The sequence below is a fragment of the Sorex fumeus genome, unplaced genomic scaffold, assembly GCF_029834395.1.
Source record: "Sorex fumeus unplaced genomic scaffold, SorFum_2.1 ptg000035l, whole genome shotgun sequence".
Taxonomy (NCBI): Eukaryota; Metazoa; Chordata; class Mammalia; order Eulipotyphla; family Soricidae; genus Sorex; species Sorex fumeus.
The window spans coordinates 12,542,429-12,565,090 of NW_026606092.1; the positions used below are offsets into that span (position 1 = coordinate 12,542,429).

The 22,662-nt window shown below is 43.3% G+C and overlaps 1 protein-coding gene across 4 annotated transcripts in view; it reads left to right on the top strand.

Annotated features, from left to right (window-relative positions):
- Nucleotides 1-22,662, top strand: part of CACNB4 (calcium voltage-gated channel auxiliary subunit beta 4) — a 345,805-nt gene that overhangs the window by 154,122 nt on the left and 169,021 nt on the right. The window contains exons 1-2 of one of the 4 annotated variants that reach the window (XM_056117659.1): nucleotides 10,833-10,964; nucleotides 12,847-13,006. The exons of 2 other annotated variants lie outside the window; for them this stretch is intronic. In XM_056117659.1, the coding sequence (XP_055973634.1) occupies nucleotides 13,001-13,006 (6 nt within the window). In that variant the 5' untranslated portion in view covers nucleotides 10,833-10,964; nucleotides 12,847-13,000. Of the gene's footprint in view, nucleotides 1-10,832; nucleotides 10,965-12,846; nucleotides 13,007-22,662 lie in introns of those variants that run through there. One more of the 4 variants, XM_056117658.1, reaches the window with a different exon arrangement.

The window sequence follows — 22,662 nt, forward strand, 5'->3', positions numbered from 1 at the left end:
GTGTTGGAAAAGCTCTAGGTCAATTTGCTGGAGGAATGTAAATGAGCATTACCACTCACATTTCCCTGTTCCTCTGCTGAGACTCTAGGATGCCCAGTGCTTTCGGGTTGCATGAGATGTGATAGACCATGAGACTCCTACACCCCTCAGCATTTTGTTGTACTGTGAAGACCACCTCTATCATGCTAATGGGTCTTACTTTTCCCCAGGTAGTCATTGAGTTTGTTTTCCAGTTTGTGTGACACACACTGGGACAGAGATGGGTGTTTAACAAGATGGATAAAGCACATTTCCTGCCTCGAGCATTACACGGGCTGGCACTCTTTTACAAAAGGAAGTAGGTGTTTCTCCAGAGCTATGTTCTGAGGCCACATGTTTTCAGTGACATTCCCACACTCAGACAACCATCATCACCCACCAATATCCATCATCTCCTTTGCCTGTAGATTCCTCCTAAAAGAACACTCTGCCCTAGACACTTTTGCAGCTCATACCCAAGTTCCACCACCCTCTTACTCTTGCAGGTTGTTGTTTTTTTTTTTCTCTTTTTTTTATTAGTGAAACACCATGAGGTACAGTTATAGGCTTACAATTTTTGTGCTTAGGTTTCAGTTATACAATGATCAAGTGCCCATCCCTCCACCAGTGCCCGTCATCCATCACCACGGGTCCCAGAATCCCCCCCCCACCCCCATCCCCCCGTCCCATCCTGCCTCTGTGGCAGGGTATTCCCCCTTGTTCTCTCTCTCTTCTTTTGGGTACTGTGTTTTGCAAGAGAGGCATTGAGTGGCAATCATGTTTGGTCTATAGACTACTTTTAGCATGCTTCTCCCACCCTGGGAGGGTCCTCACAACACCCTTCATTTGGTGCTCTCTTCTCTATCTGAGCTTCCTTTTCACCTAGAACGTGTGGCTGGCCTTCCATTCATGGAGCAAAATTCCTGGTACTAATCTCAGCCATTCCTGTGTGTCACTCTCCCTTTTTGTTGCTTTATGTTCCCCAGATGAATGCAATCTTTCTGTGTCTATCCCGCTCTTTCTGACTCATTTCGCTTAACATGATACTTTCCATGTAGTACCACTTGTATGTAAATTTCATAACTTCATCTTTTCTAACAGCTACATAGTATTCCATTGTGTAAATGTACCAAAGTTTCTTTAACCAGTCATCTGTTCTTGGGCACTCAGGTTTTTTCCAGATTCTGGCTATTGTAAAGAGTGCTGCAATGAATAAACAATTGCAGATGTCACTTCGACTATACCTTTTTGCCTCTCTGGGATATATTCCCAGGAGTGCTATAGCTGGGTCAAATGGCAGATCAAATTCTAATTTTTTGAGAGTCGTCCATACTGTTTTCCAAAAGGGTTGGACCAGCCTGCATTCCCACGAGCAGTGAAGGAGGGTCCCTTTCTCGCCACATCCGCGCCAGCATTGGTTGCTTTTGTTCTTGTGGATGTGGGCCAGTCTCTGTGGTGTGAAATGATATCTCATTGTGGTTTTGATCTTGCAGGTTGTTTTCTAAATCCACAGAATCCTGAAATTGACCCCACTGACTTCCAGCTCATATTCTGTAGACATCCTCTGAGATCTGAGATATCTACCAGACTGCACTGCATAGATTATGATAGAAGTCACATTCTTAACACTAAACTTTTTGGTTTTCTTTTCTTGTTTGTTTTCAATCATGTTTGCATTTATCTTTTATGGAATGAAGGATTCGGGGCTCCCAAAGTCAAACTAACATGAATTGTTTTCTCCATAATTCCCTTAAGACATTGTAAATTATGTAGAACAGTTTGGTGAAGACCTTTTATGCTTCACTGAATCATAGAGGAAAACTCTTTTTAGGAGGAAAAAACCCAACCAACTTTTTTGGAGGGGTCCACACCTGTCTTTGCACTCAGGAATTTATCCTCGTGGGGCTCAGAGGACCACGTGGGATGTCAGGTTGAACTTGGGTTGGCTTCAAGGTAAGCATTATACTCTCTTAGCTCTTTCTAGTCCCCCAAGCCCCAATTTACACCTAAGAGAAGTTTTTAAAAAGTTTTTAAATTTTTTATACTTACAAAGGGAAAACTTAGGCAGAAGATAATACAGAGGACAGGGTGCTTGCCTTGCACGTGGCTGACCTGGGTTAGATCCCTGTCATCCCATATGGCCTCTGAGCACCATAGATGGTTACCCTTAGCCCTGCAAGGAGGGATCCCTGAGTACAGTGCCAGGAGTAAGCCCTGGGCATCATTTGGCATGGCCAAAAGCCCCTCAAATAAAATAAAATTTTAAAAAATTTTGGACTAGAGAGTTAGTATATGCAAAGGGCACTTGCCCTGCATGAAGCCCACCAGGGTTTGATCCCCAGCACTGCATACAGTGATCCCCCAATGCAGAGTCAGGAGCAAGCCCTAAAAACCACAAGTTGTGGCCCCCAACCACCACCACCAGCAACAACAACAAAAAGGAGGCAGGGAGGGGGTGGGGAACAAGACTATTTACTTCTCATAAGAACTTGAAAGCCTGGGAAGTGTTTTTGCTCAGGGCCAGGTAGTAAGCTGATGACTGATTCATTTCTGGTCCAGGTGGGAAATCCCTCTCTGTCCTGCCCCTTTACTGCTGTGCATCCTGGTCAGCCTTTGTTCTGATAACCAATGGCGGCTCCACACGTGAGCCTTTGCTTCACTTATACCCTTCTTATTGGGTCCATCTCTGTCTTAGTGATTTCCAGTGCTGCTCCTATACCCGCCCATGGACTTCTAGGAGGAAGCCACCCTGTCATGCTGATCTTTGAGTCCCAGCCTCAAAGTGGAGCAGAGCAGTGGCCATTGAAAGCCATAATTGCTAAATTAGCATTATAATATTAGCTAAATGCTATGTCTGCGGCAGGGCGGAGACCAGCTGGACTCGTTTCTCGGGTTCCTTTTGGAGAAGAGTGCAAAATATAGTTGCAGAGTATTAATGAAAATTGTGGCTGTAGAGAATGTTTTTGCCAAGAGATTGGCATTTTTTTTAAAAACAGAAGATTCAGAAGGCGAGAGATTTCTGAGTAATACATCAATCACGGGGAAGGAGCTGTCATTTTCTGTCATTTTCTGGCAAGTTGAATAGGCCATGGGATTTTTTTTTTTTACCTTACCTACACTCATTCTTTTATGAATTATGAAGTCTTATTTTTTTTCCTGGAGACATCAAGAATGGCTGAAAGGAAGAGAACTAGTTTCTGTATTCATTCTTCCATGGAGCACCTCTTGGGGTTTCTGCCTCTTCCTCCTGCTTCTCAGTCTCTCTCCCTTTCTGTCTACTTTCTACATCTCTGGAAAGGTGTAGCAGTGCTGTATGGCACAGGATTCTTGTGGGATTGTTTTCCTGGCAGTGTTTTGGCACAGAGTGGCTGATGGGGGTGATGGAGGTAGGAATCCTAGGGTACCCCAAGGGCAAGTTTATCAGGGGTACCCACAGGTTGGGGTGCTTCCAAGTCAAGGAGGACAGGGTCTGCATGCCAGTGTCAGCATAAGGAGCCGTTAACCAGACGAAGTGAGAGAGGTAGGCAGTTGGAGGAAGGCTGGCATGCAGTTAAATGGGGGATAAGGGAGGCAGGAGGCCCGGCTCAGCTCAGCTGGCAGGAGGACCCACAGTCGGGGCAGAAAAGGCCTGGTTCACAGTTCCCTCCAGAAGTAAAGCCCCCTTGGCTGCCAACCAGAACCCAAAGAAGAGAAGCAGCGGGGGCCTGGGGAAGCCATGAATTTGTGTCCCGCTATCCTGTGGCCTTCTTCACATCCTTTTATTTGTTTATTTAAACATTGGTGGGAAGGCCGAGGCAATAGCACAGCAGGTAGGGCACTCCTGCTCTAGGTTCGATCCCTGGCATCCCATATGGTCACCAGAGCCCTCCAGGAGTGATCAGTGAGTGCAGAGCTAGGAGTAAGTCCTGAGCAGAGCTGGTGTGTGGCCCCAAACCCAATTTCCCCTCCCTCTCTCTCTTTTTTGTCTGAGAACACCCCTAGTCACAAAGTTATTCATAGTTGAGTTTTAAGTATTCAGTGTTCCAACAGTTATATCAGCACCAGGGTCAGTGTCCCTCCACCAATGTCCCCAGGTTCCCTCCAACCCCCCAGCCTGCCTCCTGGACAAGCATACTTTTAACTTGGGTTGTTGTAGTTTGGTTCTCCTGCTTTCAGTTTTGTGGATTTAGATAAATACATGGACCTCACCTCTACAGTGCTAATATGCCACTGTTACTGCCTGTCTACTACTTCTCACCTTCTCCCTCAGTTTCTTTCCTTCTTTATCCTCAATTCTATAGTCTAGGGACTAGCTAAACTGGGTCTTCTTCCTTTGCTACCTTGCATTCCTTGTCCTGTTCCTCTGTAGACCACAGATAAGATCATCCAGTATTTGTCATTCTTCTTTGACTTACGTTGCTTAAAATTGTATCCTCCAGTTCTATCCAAGTTGCAACAGATTGCATGATTTTATGGTTCTCTGTAGCTGTATCATATTCCATTGTGCATTTATTCGCCACAACTTCATGATCCACTTACCAGGTGTTGGATTCCTGGGCTGATCCCTGGCTATTGTGTTAAGTGCTGCGATGAAGAATGTCGTGCGCACGTCCTTTTGGATGTATTTTGGGTGGGTGTTCGGTGGGTAGATACCAAGAAGTGGAATTTCTGGTTCATATGGCAACTCTCTTCTTGCTTTTCTGAGAAATCTCCATACTGTCAGACAGATCGAGGCTTTGAGTTTGCACAATAGTCCTGGGAGAATCCTTGCTTTTCTAAATGAGGAGATGGAGTCCCAGAAAGTCAATCAGCTTGTCGAGTGTGATCAAGCAGGGAGGAGGGGCAGCAGGCCCTGTGGGCAGTCTGGTGCCACGGTCCCTGCTCTTCTGCTCTCTTCTCCACAGTGTGCCAGGAGGATGAGGCATGCAAACTACATGGGGGCCCTTGGAGTGTGTTGTGGTAGGTGGCCAAAATTTCATAATATCTTCCCTTAAAAAAAAAAAGTTGATTTCCTTCCCCACCTCCCCCCCCCCCCCCCCTTTCACCTTCTCTTTCTCCGTGCCAGGAACTTTTTTTTTTTGCTTTTTGGGTCATACCCAACAATGCTCACGGGTTATTCTTGGCACTCAGGAATTAGTCCTGGCAGTGATCGGGGGACCATATGGGATGCTGGGAATCGAACTCGGGTTGGCCGCATGAAAGAAAGGCAAATGCTCTACCCGCTGTACTATTGCTCCAGCCCCCTGAGCCAGGAACTTTCTGTGTATATCTTTCTCATGTGGACTCAATCCCGCTGGAGCCATAATAACTTTATGTTACAAATGAGGCCCAGAGAGACTCAAGGAAATGCCTGCTAGGTGTGAGTCTGACTCCGAGGACCACTGAAAGTGCAGTCTGGTTTCTGCCCTGTGGTGTTCTGCTTGATTTTCAGGCCCCTGCCCTGCTTATACCACCTGAAGTTCCTTCACTGAAGTTTATAAGAGAAGAAATGGATGGGAGAAGTATTATGCTATTTTTTTGCAGATCCTAAATAATTTATTTTATGTTGCTTGTTGAGAGTAATTCACTAAAAATCATCCAAAAACGTATCCTTAGAGTAAAATGTATGAAGATTGTTGTATCTCACCTTGGATCCATTAAGCCCTTCTATGAGAGATTACTAACATCTTCTTACAGGGTGAGACCAGTGTGCTAATATATTATTATTATCATTTGATCGAGAGTAATTGCCTTTTACTTTATAGCCCATCAAATGTGATGTGCTCCTCTTGGTACATGAATGGCATAGAGCATGAGATATCTCCAATAACTCTAAAATTTTAAATAGGGTGATACAGATAGAGTTAAATACATCTCTGCAGCTTGTTGCTGTCTTCCAAGATTTATATGTGAGTCTCTGGATCATGACCATTGAGTTTCTGTGACACCCAGATGTAATTCATGGGCATGACCACCAGATTCCTGGAAGAACAGGGAGATGCGGGGAGGTCACCATTCCCAACTCTGAGTGAGCTTGGAGATTTCGGTCGCAATACCCGCATACCAGAATTTTTCAACAGATTCATTCTCATGTGTGTGGGGGGGCTTGTCCCGAGCTTATGGAGATGGGCCATGAGTATGGCAGCAATTGGATTCTGGAGGTTTTCAGCTGCCAGTGCTCTGTTGGGGCAGGTGGTGGGCTCACCTGCTCCACTCTGGGATGCCCTGGATGGATTCAGCCTGGTGCTGGGTGTGAATTCATCTCTGCAGCTTGTTGCTTTCTTCCAAGATTTCTTTGTGAGTCTTTCAGAGTCATTCTATTGACGTTTGCAACACCTTACAGGTTTTTCAATGCTGGGAGTAGCCTGATGTTTATGGGAGAGAAAGAATCACATTTTGCAAACTGTTCCTCAACGAAACTTCAAAACAAAGATGAAAATCATCCCCAAGGCAGGATTGAAAAGGAAAGGTGCCAGACATATGTTCTAGCTCCTTAGAGCCTAGGACAGGACTTGTATTTGCTGAGTCCAAACACTCTTCCTCTATCTGAGATACCTCCCAAGGAATGCATAACTGACGTAGAAAATTTAAATTCCAAAGAAATTTGAGTGGAATTTGGGAGAGCAAAAGCTCCTATTGCTTTCAAATCTGCACCAATTGTCTGGATCTTGGCTATCTAAACTAGCGAATCAGCAGTTCTTGGTTTTTCTCTCTACTTCCCCCACCCTTTACAAATCAGTGAAAATGAGAAAAACTTGTCTGTGGCAGTCCACTGTCAACTCAGTGGATTTGCTAAACTACAAAGCCCTATGCAGGTCTCTTGGTAGAAAACCAGCAAATACTTGGGCAGGAAGTCCTGTTCCCTGGAGATGCAGTAGGCAGCTCTCCCGCTGACGACCATCTATTTTCTCCACTGACTTAAAAGTCCGTGGTGCATTTGTCAAATGGCAAGTTCAATCTCTCCACCAAGAATTGGAATTGTGTGGTGTTTCTAACACCAAATTAAATGTACAGGTTCTTTATATCATCTTTTTCCTTTGAGCTGTTACAGCCTCTCAAAGCATCTTTTGCCTTTGAACTTTTGGTTCCTAAGAAGAGATGTCTTGAAAGGGGGTGGTTTAAAAGCCCATTCAGCAATCTCCAAATGGGAGGCAGCCCTTTGGTGTGGGGTATGGGTGGAGGGCTGGTGTCCTTTTGGGGGCAACTCAGTGAAGAGAGGTGGGTGTGACATTGGGAAATTCCAGGTCTGTAGGCCACACATTGTTTTCAGATGTGGTCTCCCATGTAGCCTGAGTAGGAGAGATAGATCACAATGAACTGAGTTCCCTTCCAACTGTTCAAGCGCTCTCTCCTGGGTGAACTTTCATTAAGCACAAGAGCGTGCCCTCTCTTCCTTGCTTTCCCACCGTTTGCTCCAGAACTATATGACGTTGATGAAATATCGTCCTCAGAACTGAGGAACTGTTGGAATCCTGGTACTCTTTCACTCAAAGCTGGGGTGAGTGGAATTAGGTCCAGTGCCCTCTGATGGACCTCTCACTCCTTCTCTATTCAGAGACTCTCAGGACACAGAGTTTATTTTTCTGGAAATTCTCAGAGTTCATTTAGGCAGGCCCTGAGCTGGGTCCTGCTAAGGTGGGTTTGAACCTCTGGGAATTAACTGAGCATTAGTGTGATATTTAGGCCACTTGCAGGTGCATGACTTAGTCTGTTTCAAACCAAATGCCCAGTGTATTAGTGGATTTTCTACTGGTGGCTTGTGGGTGACAGAGTGACTTGTGGTTAGAGAATTTTTGAAATGAAAGCAGCCGTGGGAAATATGATCCAAATGACCGTTTCTTCCCACAAATTCTTCTTGAGAACATTCTGACTGCTCCTTATCCAAAATCATGAACTCTTCACCTAGCAGGAAGAGATGTCTTGAAAGGGGGTGGTTTAAAAGCCCATTCAGCAATCTCCAAATGGGAGGCAGCCCTTTGGTGTGGGGTATGGGTGGAGGGCTGGTGTCCTAAGAAAGTTGAGCTTTGAAGAAAGCAGCTGAACCTTCCAAGGTATTGACAGGAAAACAGGATTAGGTGAGTTTAGGGGTACTCCCACCTGCAATAATTTGGGATTCTGAGTTTAGCATTTTTCTGCCATCCTGGGAAGCAGGCAGCTAACAGGCCTTGTTTGAAACCTGATCTTAGCCTATGGCCATGGGGTCCAGGGTTAGAGCGTGACCTCAGGCTGCTTTTCCCAAACCAGGCCCTCCTTCTGACATGGGTACATGCAATCTGAGGTCACACAGTGAGTCCCTCCTCTGTAACTTGCTTTACATCTTCACATCAGCTGCAGGGAGTTTGCCGAGACAGGAAAGCACAGGAGAGGAATTGAACCATTGATAGTTTTCTTTGTAGGGAAGAGTTTCCTCTCACCTTGGTGAATTATGGAAATGGAATGCACTCCTCTCCTAATGTTGATGAACACTAAATGATAACTTGGGAGATAACTGTCCTCTCAACTGGAGTGGTGGAAAGCTAGGGAATAATCTGGTATATTTAAGGAGGAAAAGGGGCCTCAGTGTTCTGTTGATTCTGGCTAAAATAGCATAAGGTCATAGTGCAAGAGTGAATTCAAGTGACAGAATCTGACGCATGAATTGGTCTGTCCACCCCTGGGATTTTGTCCTCCTGCTCTATTCAGGGGAATGCTGAGGCTCGCCCAGGGAAGGGACCCACTTTGGAACACACAGTTTGTCAACAGGTCGTGCTGATCCTGGACTTCTTCCTCTGGAATCGCACCTGTTAAATCTCCTTCTGCCCTTCTCCCTTGGGAGAGGGGCAGATGGCATTCTATTTGAGTCCTCCCATTCGAGGTGCAGGACAGATGGACCCCCTTGTTGTCTTTAGTTAAGCTGAAAACTGTGGGCACTTCTGCCATTGTGAGTGACCAGGATATCGATGCCTGGATGGGTACAGACTGAGGGACCGAGCTCTCCACTCTGCAATTTTTGCTGCTACTGTGACTCAGGTGGGTTGGTTTGTTTAGTGAAAGTAAATAATTTTCTTTAAAGAAATTTACTCAGAAAAATGTGAAGGATGAGAAAAAGAGGTTTGTGTTAAGGAGAGAGCAGGAGCTTCTCCTGAGTGGGAAAAAAGCCAGAAGTGACCCATTTTTAGGTTTATTCAGAGTGATGCTTTTCAGAGATCCGAGCTGCAAGGACAAGGCCTCCTTTCCTAGGTCCAGGGCCTGTGCTTAGCTCCTAAAGCTGCACTAGTGCCTTCAGATGGCGGAGCAGGGCTGTCCTTGACAGATATCTATGTGGCACTTCACACCTGCAGAGTCCTTGTCCCGGGTTGTTTCTGACTTCAATTTGGCAGGTAGGAAATGAAAGCCTAGAGAATTGGTCGCGTCTAGACCTCCCTTCCCAATTAGAAGTGAGGCTGCCACTGGACGCTGAGTTTCTGGGTCATTGCTTCACCTCGTGATTCATGTAGCTTCTGTGGATTAGGTTCCCTACCCCTTCCTAGCTTCTTTGCCCCGCTAATTTAGCTGACTTCGAACTTACCTACTGCAACCTGCAGCACCATGTGACTTGAAAAAGGGGGCAGGGTCTGACTGTGTGCCCGTGTGGGACCTGTCCTGGGTCTCCCTTGGTTGGAAGGAAGGAGCAGGCACAGGGGATCGACATTTCTGTTTGGAATTGGGAAAATTTTCAGTACTGTTTTAGGAGCAGGAAAAATTCTTAGCATTGGAACTGAGATGAAGGTTGAAGTCAAAACATTGGCTGTAGTACTGGAGAGATGGTAGCATGGATAAGGCACTTGCCTTGCACATTTCTGCTTGGGGTTCTATTCCCAGCACCCCAGATAGTCTCCCAATGAGCACAGAGGCAGGAGTGAGCCTTGAGCATCTCTGGATATGGAAAAAAAAGAAATCCTTTCTCTATGCCAAAAAAAAAAAAAAAGCTGCAGCTTTGGCTGAGGGAGGGCCAATCAGGGAGGAGAAGAATGGTTAATTAAAAAAAAAAACCAAGACAAAACATTGAGGTTTTGCATTTACATGAAGGAATAAGCTTCTTTTTTCAAACTTCATTGTCAAGGACCAGGAGGCATATTCTTACCTGTGTGGCAGAAAATCTTCAGTGAGAACATAAAAAACTTTCACAGTTGAGTTCTTGCAAGAAATCCTCTCATCTATTTATATTATATCCATTTCCCTTTACCTTGTAATTTATCTTCATATTTAAAAAAATACCTTGTTTTGTTTTTGTTTTAAAGAATTCCTTTTTAAAGGACCCATTGCCTGTTCAACTAAAATCTCTTTTCAGTGTCGATGTGGACCAGACAGTTCAGCGTCCTTTTGCTTATCTTTCTGTAGTATTCTCCGAAAATGAAATTTCTGCGCTGGCTCCCCTCCTTCTGCACCGAACGTTGAACTTAATTAAGAAGCGGAGCTGCTGTGTTGCGAGTGGGCCAGGGCTTCCTTTGCAGACATTGGAGCAGCCTTGGAGAGAGTGAGAAGTGTTGATTGCAGCACAGTACCAGGCAGGCGAAACAGGAAGCAGCTCCTTGCTGGGTAGGATGCTCGGTCCCCTCCGCTCTCCCAGGGAACGCTCTTCAGCTGACTGAAGCAGGGAAGCCGAGCCAATCAGAGGCCGCTTTCCTAGCTCAGTCACCAGTCTGTGGCTGAGGAAGGGTTTTCCTTTTTTATGCTCTATATAGGGAAGGCAGATAAAATGCCAGGGCTGGACTGCCTCTGGGGATAACCTCACCCTGTGTGATGTGAATGAATAGCATCCTGCCTGGTAAATCACAGGGCTCTATCAGACAGGCGCAGCTCTTCCACCCAGGCCTTTTTTTCTTTTCTTTTCTTTTTTTTTTTCTGTCCAATAGCTCTGGCTGTGGCTTCTGTAGCAATTTTGTTTTTCCCTTGAAAGAGGTGCTCTGGATTATCAGACCTCCATGTATGACAATTTGTACCTGCATGGCATTGAAGACTCGGAGACTGTAAGTATTTTCATCGCTGATTCCCTCTCCCCTCCTCTTCCTCCTCCCACTAGCTCTCCCCCCGCCCCCCCTCATTTATTAGGCAACGCAGGGAACATGATGCTGAAAGCCAGCATCTTTTGGCTGTTTGCTGGTTGCTGTGAAAATGTTCTCTGGGTAGTTGGAGTTAACTGTGAAGATTCTTTATTGTGTAACCGCTTGTCCAGTGCGGGGGTGGGGGGGCGAGAAATCAGGGTGATAACAGAGGCATCTGAGAGTGTGGGTTGTTGAGATTTCTTCATTCCTCGGTCCACGTTTGATCTCGCCCAGAGTAACTGCTTTTAGACTTGACTTCAACTATGCGGAAAGTGCCCGTGTTCAACAATAGAAAAGGGCTCATTCATTATATAATACACATTGTTTATTCAGTGAGCGTGAATGAAGTGTCTCCGCGGAAGCTTGATTTGGTGCTTTTCTGGCCCAACTGGAGGTGCAGATCTCCTGCTCCTTTGTCAAGGAAATTGGATGCAAATGTTGTGGCAGATAAGAGTGCAGAGGCCGTGGGTAGTGTGGCTGTACTCTTCCCAGGCAGACTGAAGTAGGCTCACGTGTATGGGCTTAGAAAATCAGACTCTTTTCACTCCATAGGTCAGAGACGCATGGAATCTATTAAAATCTGGGTGGACATGGTCTTCTGGAAGCCCTAAAATCATGCCATTAGAATGCTAACCTTTGAAGAGATGGTCCAGCTGACCGCTGCATCCTGTTTACTTTTGCTGCTAGTAGTTTTTGATTTTTTTCCCATATCCTATAAACCTTGCAAGCTCGAACGACTGAGGGTGGCATCCGGGCCTTGCTGAGGGGGAGTCTGAGTTTTCTATGAATTCAATGCATACATGTTGCTACATTTGAAGCTGGGTCGTGTTATATAAGATTCTCTGACTAAACCACCAAATAAACAGATTATAATCCAAGGGGGGCAAATAAAAACACCCTATGGGATACGTCAGTGCAGACGTATGTATCAAATGAAAGAGAGAAACCCTCTGTCCCAATAAGCATCCTGTGTTCCCTTCTTGTCTGTGTGTCAGCTCTAACTCTAAGTCTGTTTCTGCCAAGTCTCTGCGTGTTGTCCAACGTGCTGGTAAATGATCATACTGTCAGTTTGGGAGTCTGAAGCCCAGGGGAGGGAAACAGATGGTCCTGGGCTTGCCAGTGAGGTGGGAGAGAAGAAACGGCAACTCCAGTCGCCCAGTGAACCAGCTTCCCGGCTGCATCCTGGAGGCCTGATCACTTCTCCTGCCCTTCTTCCCACACTGAGTTATGAAACATGTGATGCCTTATTGAACTGTAACTTTTATTTTCAACCATGGATTTGAAAAGTCGGGCACTGGATCGCACTGAAGCGGATTGGAGTTACTGCAGAATCACGGGTGGTTTGAGAACCCAGCTGCTAGGCATGGAGTTGGCTAGGAACTAATTTCTCCAGCACCTTGTTCTCCAGAGCTGTCCATTCGGGATGCACTGGTTCAGAGGGGAGCCATTGCCAGTCTCCAAATATATCTGTGCCCCGTGGTCCAGCCTCCTAGGGTGGCTGAATGCTCCTGGAGGATGCCAGGTGGAGGACGCACTCATTTGACTCTGTGGCGGTAGCTGGTGACGGGCCTTGCCGGGTACTGCAGTGCTGTGCTCCTGGTGACTCAGTGGTGGTAGCGGGCTGAGGTTCTCAGGGGCAGGCACATCTGCGGAGGCCAGTAACTGAAGTCGGTCACCCGCCCAGTCCTTGGTTGCAGGTCTGGGGTGGGGGGTCGAGCTTGTCACAGAAATCAGAGGGGAAGGCAGAGCTGTTCGGAAGGGGTGCACTGACTCTGAATGCTCACTTGAGTTTATTTGTTTTTATAAGGAAGAATAATGTGATGTGTTACCCAAGATGGTGTGAACAAAGCTTCAAGCCCATGGAGAAGACTAGGCCTAAATAGCTGACCCGGTGAAGTGAAAAATAAAGCCACACCCGGAGTGCCACCTCCTCAGCTGTCTTTCTCAGTGCCAATGCATTTATGGCTGTAAGTGTGTGGGGGGGTGCCCAGGTGAAAGCCACGCTCTCGAAATGGATCTGGAGGCTTTCTCACCAGTGTAGAGCGGCACTACAAGCTGAGCACGGCACCTTCTTTCCGGGGGGGTCGGGAAGCCACCCTCACATGTCCTATCTCTGTGCCGTGGTGAATGTCTTTGTGGGCTGTGTGGGGCTTCATGTGTGATTAGTGATGCAATTCAGTGTGTTCATGTGGTAAGCCTGTCAGTGATCATCTTGCCCGGGGACTGATCGTTCACTCTGATTACGACTAAATCATTGTGATGAGACATTCTTAGCACCTCACCCCCCCACTCCCCAACTCATGCCCCCATCCTGCAGCATGAGAAATATTTTGGTACTGTGATGTGAGACTTTTTGCTTCCAACTCCGGCCCAGTGGTCCGTAGCCTATTGCCAGTAGTCTAGATTGTCCCTTGTAATCTCTTAACTTCACAGGCCGTATCCATAGAGGGGAGCAAGCCCTGGGCTGCTGCAGCACATTGGAGGCTCAGCTTTTAAGATGCTGGAACTCTCAGAGTCTTTGTGGTCAGGTTGGCTCGCTTTCTGCTGGAGTTTCTAGAAGGGTAGTTAAGGGCCACTCACCATCTTCAGAGTTGAGAGGGGAGCATGCAAGAGGAGCCTTCAGTGGCTGGAGCCAGACCCACGTTGGGATGGAAGATTGCTTGCAGAAAGGCACCCCGTTACTGCCTCTGCCAGCACTTGGACCATGGAGAGTGTGCTCTGAATATTGGACCAGGCCAGATACTATTGACCAGACACACAGTCTCACAGCGTGAGAAATACCCCCAATGGGTCTGATTACAGGTCCTTGTGGCCAAGCTGCTTTTCACTGAGTTCCCACTATACACTGTCTTTTCAATCTGACTCGTAACAGATTTTCAGAGAGCTGTTCCTCATTCACGTTTTATACATGGATTCATGGAGTTTGTTATGTCAGTGAATCATTATAGGAATAGGTATCTTTTCTCATTTAGCAGGTTTATTAATCAACAGGAGGGAGTGTTCTAAAAGGGATAAATAGAAAAGTAGATAAGTAGAAAAAGTTATCTAAAAGCTACCACCCATAGATAATCCACTGTTAACATATTGGTATACATCCTTTCAGACTATTGATGCTATATAGTGTATTTACATAGTGTAAGTAAATATGTAGTTCCCAATCTAAAGACTGCATCCTAGTCTATGAACTGCTATTCTCACGATAAAATTTTAGGAGCACTGAGCTAGAACTAACCTCTGCAGGAGATGCTTTGAAGAATTTAAAGCATCCATGGACCTCTTGGAATTGTGAGCAATTTAAATGAAGTATAGATGCATTGAGCATTTTGTAAAGTGAAACCGGTATTAGCTGCACATGGGGTTAATAGTTAATTCTTCTCATATGACTGCTTCCATTTTCAAATGGTAAACTTTAAAGTATTTAGAGGGAGAGACCTGATTTTTTTAATTGAAAAAAATGACCAGGTCACAACTCATAAAGATAATCGTCTTTTAAGGCTATTCAGTCATAAAAAGAGATATATTTATAAATGCTGTTAGAAATCTTATGGCTATAAAAATTTAAATGAAGGCAAATTTTATAAACTATGTGTATATATCATCTGTATGTATATATAATGTGTAAATTTACATGTTTCTGTATGTTATTATAAGGATAACTGTGCTAATTATTTAAATATTCATTTGCTCATTTTTATTGTGGTAACATTGATTTTGTGACTGTACATGTTTTAGGGGTACAATTTTACATCTGTTCAGAACGTATGTTACTACACCCTGCCACTACTAATGCCCCCTCAATCTCAGTCCACTGGACCCCCTGCACCCTTTCAACCCTTTCCTTGCTTTCCCTCTGGTCACCTAAATTCTACTATCAATATCCAAGGGTTTCTTTTCATTGAACTTTGTTTTTGCTTTGTTTCTTTATATCCATATGTGAGTGAGATAGTCAGATATTTATCTTATTCCTGTGTCACTTTGCTTAGCATGTCCCTCTCTGGTTCTATCCATGATGTCACACAAGGCAAGGCTGACTCTTTTCCTATAACAGAGAAGTCTAATATCCTCATTGTCCTATGAGCTATGTGGCTATGTATGTTTGCCTAAATGTCTGGACACGCACAGCACACTACATTGTACACCTCATGCATTTACACACATAATCAAAGACGGGCTCCATGCTTTGTGTTAATTGATGGTAGTGTTAAGCGGAAGATTGGGAGATTCTGTGCTAGTGTTTTGGGGAAGGACAGTTAATGCTTTGGCATGGAGAAAGATACCCAAGAGGATTGAAAGACAGCACATCCACAAGGGAATAAATGATTGTTATTTTCAATGGTGGAATCTAATAATTTTGGATACGGAGATAGGTCTTTATACTTGCTGGGAAAGAGATAAACTTTAAACAGAGGCTTTGTGTATCTAGGGGAAGGAAGGATACCCTTCTTTTGGGAACAAAAAGCCAGAGATCTTTATGATTTGGTAAATCAGAGGATTCCTTCAGAGGTTAGAAGGTCTCTCTAGCCTAGATCTGGAGCAAAATCTGTCCTGTGAAAGAGTTCATCATCTGGATGTTAGCATCCCTGGCCTGAGAGGAAATACAAATGCTGTGTGTGGCTGGTATAAGAAATTTGACTAAGATGATCAACTGATTTTTCTCAGCTGAGTGATTTTGGTATTTGTTTAGAGTGTTAAGTAAATGATGAGCAGAAACTTGTCTTTATTTAAAATTTTTTTTTTATTGAATCACAATGAGATATACAGGTACAAGGTTGTTCATGATTGGTTTCAGTTATATAATAAGAAAATTCTCTTTAATCAAATGAAAACTGATGGTGATTTTCTAGCACATGCATTTAAGCTATTTCTAGATGTAATTATCAGGTACTAAAGAGAAAAATTCTTTACACTGGAAGAAGGATCCCCTACATTTGCCTCTACAAAACCATTTTTGCCTGTACAAAAGCTATCGGCACAAAATTATTAGTTTTGTACATTATCAAGTGTTAGGGCCAGCCCTTGACTCTTCTCAGCGCTGTGTCTCCTTTCCTGAGGGTCTTCATCCTGTTTGATTGGGATTCAGTGAGGAATGGGGACACGACACTGTGATCCATGTGTACTCAGTGAACATTATATTCTGGTGCAAGATGCCTTATAGGAAAAAGTGTACTTCCTCTTTCGATCTGAGGCCAGCTTGGGTTTTTTTTTTAGGTGGACAATTTTCATCATTCTATTTACCATCAGCCTTTAGTATACTTCCCCTGAGTAGATTATGAGCCTCTGAATTCAGACATGAAGACATCACTCGACCGCTTGTGTTTCGTGTTTTCTTTCTTTCCCCTCCTGCTCATCAGTCCTTTACTCTAATCAGGTCATCAGAAGCCGACATGTCTGGAATTGCCGTTAAAAGTTAAACCAAGACTTTTAAGTACAGACTCTGTTGATGTTAAGTCAGGCTGCTTTAAGTGCCTTTCAGTTGCCTGGGTCAAGTTCCCACAAAATGCTAACAACTCAGAGCAGCTGCCCTGGAAGGCCCATGTGAGTGTTCTCACCCCTACAAGCTACCCTGAATTCACAAACTCCAGAAGTGGGAATGTCACATCACAGAGGGCCTGCATACCAGAGCTGCATATTTGAATGGCTGGGCTTTGAATTTTTAGACTATGGGAGCATGCGTCTAAAAGAAAATAAGAAATGTGGCCATTTTTACTGCACGTACAGGCCTACCAGAGATGGACAGTCCAGAGAGCTCACATGAAAACTTTTGATAACAAAACAGTCAATATCATAGTTCTCGCTCAACATGACCATGTTCTTTTATATAGCAAATGTGTAGTTAAAGTAATAAATAAATACCTTTCTCTTGTCTTCAGTGTTACAACATCACTATTTTCTCCCTCCTATTCTTTTTCCTTTTGAATATGTTCCCAGAAATATGGAAATGATTTTTCATTGGTAACAGGATGTTTTGAATTTTTGTTTAGGGGAATGGGTGTAAGGATATATCCTAACACAGATATCAGGATCTGTCTCTTTTTCCAAGCTTGTACTTTTGTGAATAATATAAATCACTTCTTCCTTTTTTTTCTTATTACCCTTTACACCTTAACCTCTCTCTTCTTTTATAGCTTCAGCCTCATATAGCGTAAGATGAATCTGACCTTCAGTGTTATTCTTCTGTTTTAATGTTTGTTGAAAAGTCTGGTGAGTGTTAAACTGAAGTTAAAAGAGTTTCTCAATCATTTTTAACCTCCTTGAAACCTTTATTAGCCAGGAAAATGTTGGTTGCTGTTTAAGCTTTATGTCATTGATGGATGAAAATTCCAAGCTCTATGCAAGATGACCAGGGAACAAGTCCTGCTTCTGCACTTTCACTTCATGATTCTGGGTACACTTCCCAAATTTTCTGTAAGCGAGTTTCACATCTCTGAGTTGTCAATAACAATGGAACCTAAATCCGGGGCTGATCATTTATCAATCAGTATGCATGAGGACATGAGGACCTTAAGATACCTTAAGATATACAAGGATTTAGAGTTGTTATGATTGTCATTCTATGTATGTATGACTATTATATGCATGCATATGCAAATGTATATATACATCACAGTCACGGTCCTCCTGTTATTCATTGATTTGCTCGAGCGGGCCCAGTAATGTCTCCATTGTGAGACTTGTTGTTACTGTGTTTGGCATATTGAATACATCACGGGTAGCTTGCCAGGCTTTGCTGTGCAGGCGAGATACTCTCGGTAGCTTGCCGAGCTCTCCGAGAAGGGCGGAGGAATCGAACCCAGCTCGGCTGGGCTGGCTGTGCGCAAGGCAAATGCCCTACCACTGTGCTATCACTTCAGCCCATATATACATATACATACATATATGAATACACATACATTGGGGAACTACACAAATCCCTTTCTACATGAAATCATTTGGTTTATTTTCTGAGTACTTGCATGGTTTAGACTGTGATTTCCAAAATTATTACAGTGATTAACAAGTATAACAATGCACAAATCTCCTAAAACCTTATGAGTTGCTTATTGTGTTTTGCTTTGTGAATGGGCAGTAGTGTGTGATTAAAAGAACTCCAGGACTTGGAAGTCTTGTCCGTGCCATATGTTAGCAGTGACCTTGGGCTAGTTATTTGTACTAATCCTCAGATTTCTCTCCTATACAATGTAGTGGTTTGACTAGACAATTTCTAATGCTTTTCAGTCAAAATTTTGTTCTATTTGTCATAAGCCCTTCTTTGTTTTTTTTAATTATTTTTTTATTAGTGAAACACCATGAGGTACAGTTGTAGACTTACAAACTTTTGTGCTTGGGTTTAGTTATACAATGATTGAGTACCCATCCCTCCACCAGTGCCCATTCTCTACCACCAATGATCCCAGTAGCCCTTCCACCCCCCAATCCTATCCCCCCACCCCATCCCGCCTCTGTAGCAGGTCATTCCCTTTTGCTCTCTCTTTCCTTTCGGATGTTGTAGTTTGCAATAGAGGTATTGCTTGGCCTTTGTGTTCGGTTTATAGTCTACTTTCAGCACGCATCCCGCATTCCGAGCAAGTCCTCCAAACATCCTTTACTTGGTGTTCCCTTCTCTATCTGAGCTGCCTTTCCCCCCAGCATATGCTCCCACAAGCCCTTCTTTGACTGGAATACACATACTACCATATGCCATTTGCTTTTGGAAATGATCAATTACTATGGTATTTTGTACATTCTAAAGAAGGTGTCAGTATTTGGATCCTGCGTCTGGATGTTTGGCCTTTTCAGAGTCTTGAGAGAGGAACATGTATATGGTACATATTATTGAGAGGACTAGAAGTTTTCAAAGGGATGTTTTTATTAAAGAGTCTTTTTAATTTTAGAATCCAAAAAAAAAGCTTGTCTCCTGATCATTTTTTTTTTTGCCAATTCCATGGTGCACTTCCAGCTCACAGCTATTTGAGCTAGAAACACTTGAATCTCATCCTTAAAAGTGGGGGGTGTGGGGAAGGAACTAAGGTGAGAGCTTTCTGAAAAGTAAGCTTCCACTAACTTGGGTTGATGGTTGACAAGAGGTATTTTTGCTTTAAGTTATTTCTATTTTTTTCCTTCTTGCCAGAGGTAACCAATTGACTAAAGCTATTTAAATAATTGATTAATGGCTCATATGATGCTTAATTATCAAGAATGTTTATTGTATTCTTTGCAAAATTTTCATCATTTTATCACCATTCACTTGTATCACTTGTCATCCCATTGCTCATCGATTTGCTTGAGGGAGCACCAGAAATATCTCCATTCGTCCCTGTTATGTGCTAGTATTACTGCTCATGACAGGGACAAATGGAGATATTTGGCATCTGCTCCCCCCCTGGAACATGAAGAGCATCAAGCAGTTCAGGGTCTTGACGAAGAAGTCCAACCGTCTCATAGGTGCATGACCAGGCGTTCTTTTGACATCCCATGGAATCCAGTCATTACCGACTGGATTATCACTATTATCTTCTAATATTCCCCCAAAGCAATTATCATTCATTTGGAAACCTCAGGTATGTAATACATTTCAGGAGATATTCATTAATTTTTGAAATGTCATTTGTGGACCAGAGAGATGGCCTAAAGGTTTGGTGCTTATGCTTTATATGTGTGAGGCCTGGGTTTGATCCTTATCACCTCAGGGAATGGGCCCTGTAGTGTACAAGCACCACTGGATATGGTCCAAAACCCAAAAATTAAATGAAAAGACATTCATTAATTTTGAAGTAAGTACTATATTCACATATAACCGTATATCTGACCTAGACACAGGTGAAGCTGATAAAGCAGGGAAACCCAGAACAGTTCTTAGGCCTCATGGACGCTTTGTGAAGTCTTAAGATAATAAAGAGTTGAGCAAGGAATAAGATCACACAGATTAAAGAGAAAAAAATAAAACTAGGCAAAGAGTTGATTTTTATTAAGAAAAGATTACTTGAGAGTCACATTTAATTATTTGTTAAGGATTTGGAATGTGGTTTAGTCACAGAACAATGCCTTTCATATATAAGGTCCTAGGATCTTAGGATTGATCTCCAACACACACACACATACACACACACACACACACACACACACACACACACACACTCTTAATTGGGAACCAGAAATTTGGTGCTTAAACATGAGGCACATTTCCAAAGTGCTGATGTTAGTTTTTTCCCTATACTGTAAAAATGTCTGAATTCAGATCTACCTGTCTGATTTCCTGTCCATGTTTTGCTATATCTCAAAAGAGGGCCCATCCTAAAATCAATGTTCTCCTTGAGTTTTATTGACAACTTTAACCCCTAAGTAGTCCATAATTCAATCCAGTTGAATATTTGAATCACTAGTATCTTAATGCAGTGGAATGAACTGTTGGAAAAAATATATAAGTAATACAAAATGAATCATGTGAAAGTAAGTCTTCCTTGAGAACCTCAAAAACTGTTTCTCTTCCCCACAGCTGGCTGCTTTTTACCATGCAAGGGGATCTATTCCGTTCTTTTTGTATTATTTGACAAACATGGATCTTTAGAAATACTTATTCATGAATATATACATCACATTTGCATTCAGAATTTAACTAAGATTGTAATACAGGTTCTTCCATGACTGGCATTCTTCATCTGACAATGCATCTTGTGTACCTTTCCATATCAATTCATCTTTTTAATAAACAGTACTGTACACAAATGTACAGTGTGAATTTCCCCTAAATAATTTGCTTTCTGATAGGTTTAGGGAAATCCTTATATTTCAGTTCTGCAGATAAATATACCATTTAGCATGCTTAGTTACAAGTTTTGTGCACATATGGAACATTTCTCCAAAGTAGCTTCCGGCAAATGGAATTGCTGGATTAAAGGATTATCATAGTTAATGATTTATACCTATTGGTGAGCACTGTTAAGCATTTTTATGTTTCAGTAAATGTTATTTTAACAGAACACACCATATTAGTTCAAAACTTTAATTTGAAATATTACTTCAAAGACACTTCTTGTGCATGGAAATAGCTTTAGGTTCTGGCTACCTGGTTCTATGAGAAGATGTTATTCACTCTTCTTATTTCTTGTAATAATTTTATTTTTAAAAGTCTTTTAAATATTTGCAAATGTTATCCCATTTATTAGTAAAAATTTGAAGCCCCAAAGAGGTGAGTCAACTTATACAAAATGCCTTAGACTAGTTTGTGATGGAACTGGACCTAGAACTTTACTCAGGTCTCTTTCTAGAAGCAAAATTACTTTTCTGATGCCAAGTTCCAATGCTTAATAATAAGTTAAAAGCTTATTAACCACTGAGGAGTGGTGTGTTGATATTATTCGCATGGTGCTGGACAGCTTACAAAGCTGTTTGGAATTGGAAGACTCTTCAACACAGAGATGGTTTGCTCTCTGACCCAAATCATGAGACCTTTGGAATTCAATTAGGACTTCAGTTTCTTTAAAAAAAATAATAAAAATGAACATAAATGCTCAATGCTAGGCTGGAAAGATACAGAAGGTAATGTGCTTGGGCCAGAGCCATAGTACAGTGGGGAGGGCACTTTCTTTGCATACAGCTGACCCAGGTTTGATCCCTGGCATCCCATATGGTCCCCTGAGAACCAAGAGTGGTTCCTGAATGCAGAGCCAGAGCCAGGAGTGTTACCGCCCCCCCCCCCCCCCGATAAAAAAAAAGGCAGAAAAAAAAGGCAATGTGCTTGCCTTGCATGTAGCTCTCAGAGTTGTGACTCTGATTTGACTCCTCAGCAACACATATGATTCCCTGAGCATGACCAAGGGTCATCCTGAGCAGAAAGTCAGGAATAGCCACTGGCACTTCTGGGTGTGGCCCTTTTCCCCCTCCCCAAAACACTCCTAAGGAATGTCAGAAAGAAGTTCTGTTTTGTGTTAGGGAAATGTTCTTATTTGTATGCAGGTCATAGTGAGAGTTGCATGTTGATGCTGCGCTTGGCCTTAACAATAAAAAAAGTTGCATTTTTATTCTCTGTCTTTCTCATTTACAATTCCTCTCCTTGAGCTTCCAATTCAGGAAAACATTTGCATGAGTCAGTGGTGATATTTTTAAAAGGTAAAAGGGACAGCAATATTTGTAAAAGGTAAAAAGAAGGAACAGTGAGTTCTAAGTCCTGGCATCAACCAGAATCCCCACAAAAAGCAGATAGCTTTTCTGCAATCAGGAACATGTGAGAGGGATTAATAAAGGAATCGAAAGGTGTTGGTAAACTGTTGAGGATACCACAAAGACTAAGGTGGGTTTTTCAGGGCTGAAATGTAGAGCTGTCAGCAACTTTAAACCCCAGGGTACCAGAATGGGGCCTGGTTAGCAGAACCTGGTAGAACTGAATTCTGTCAAGAAGCCTACCTTAAGAAGGACACAGCCTCCCCATGGAGGAATACAGACAGCTAAGGATCCCATACGGGATAAACTTCCCAATTTTCTTCTACCTCGCTCAGTTTTAATAGAACTCCTGTTGGCCAAACCCAACCAGAAGCCAAAGAGTGGAACTTGTAGCCAGCTGCGAAGGACAAGAGTAGAGTAGGGAAGAGTGGAGGGGTACCCTAGAGAGATAAATGGATATAAGTTTTGGCCACATTGAAGACTGCCC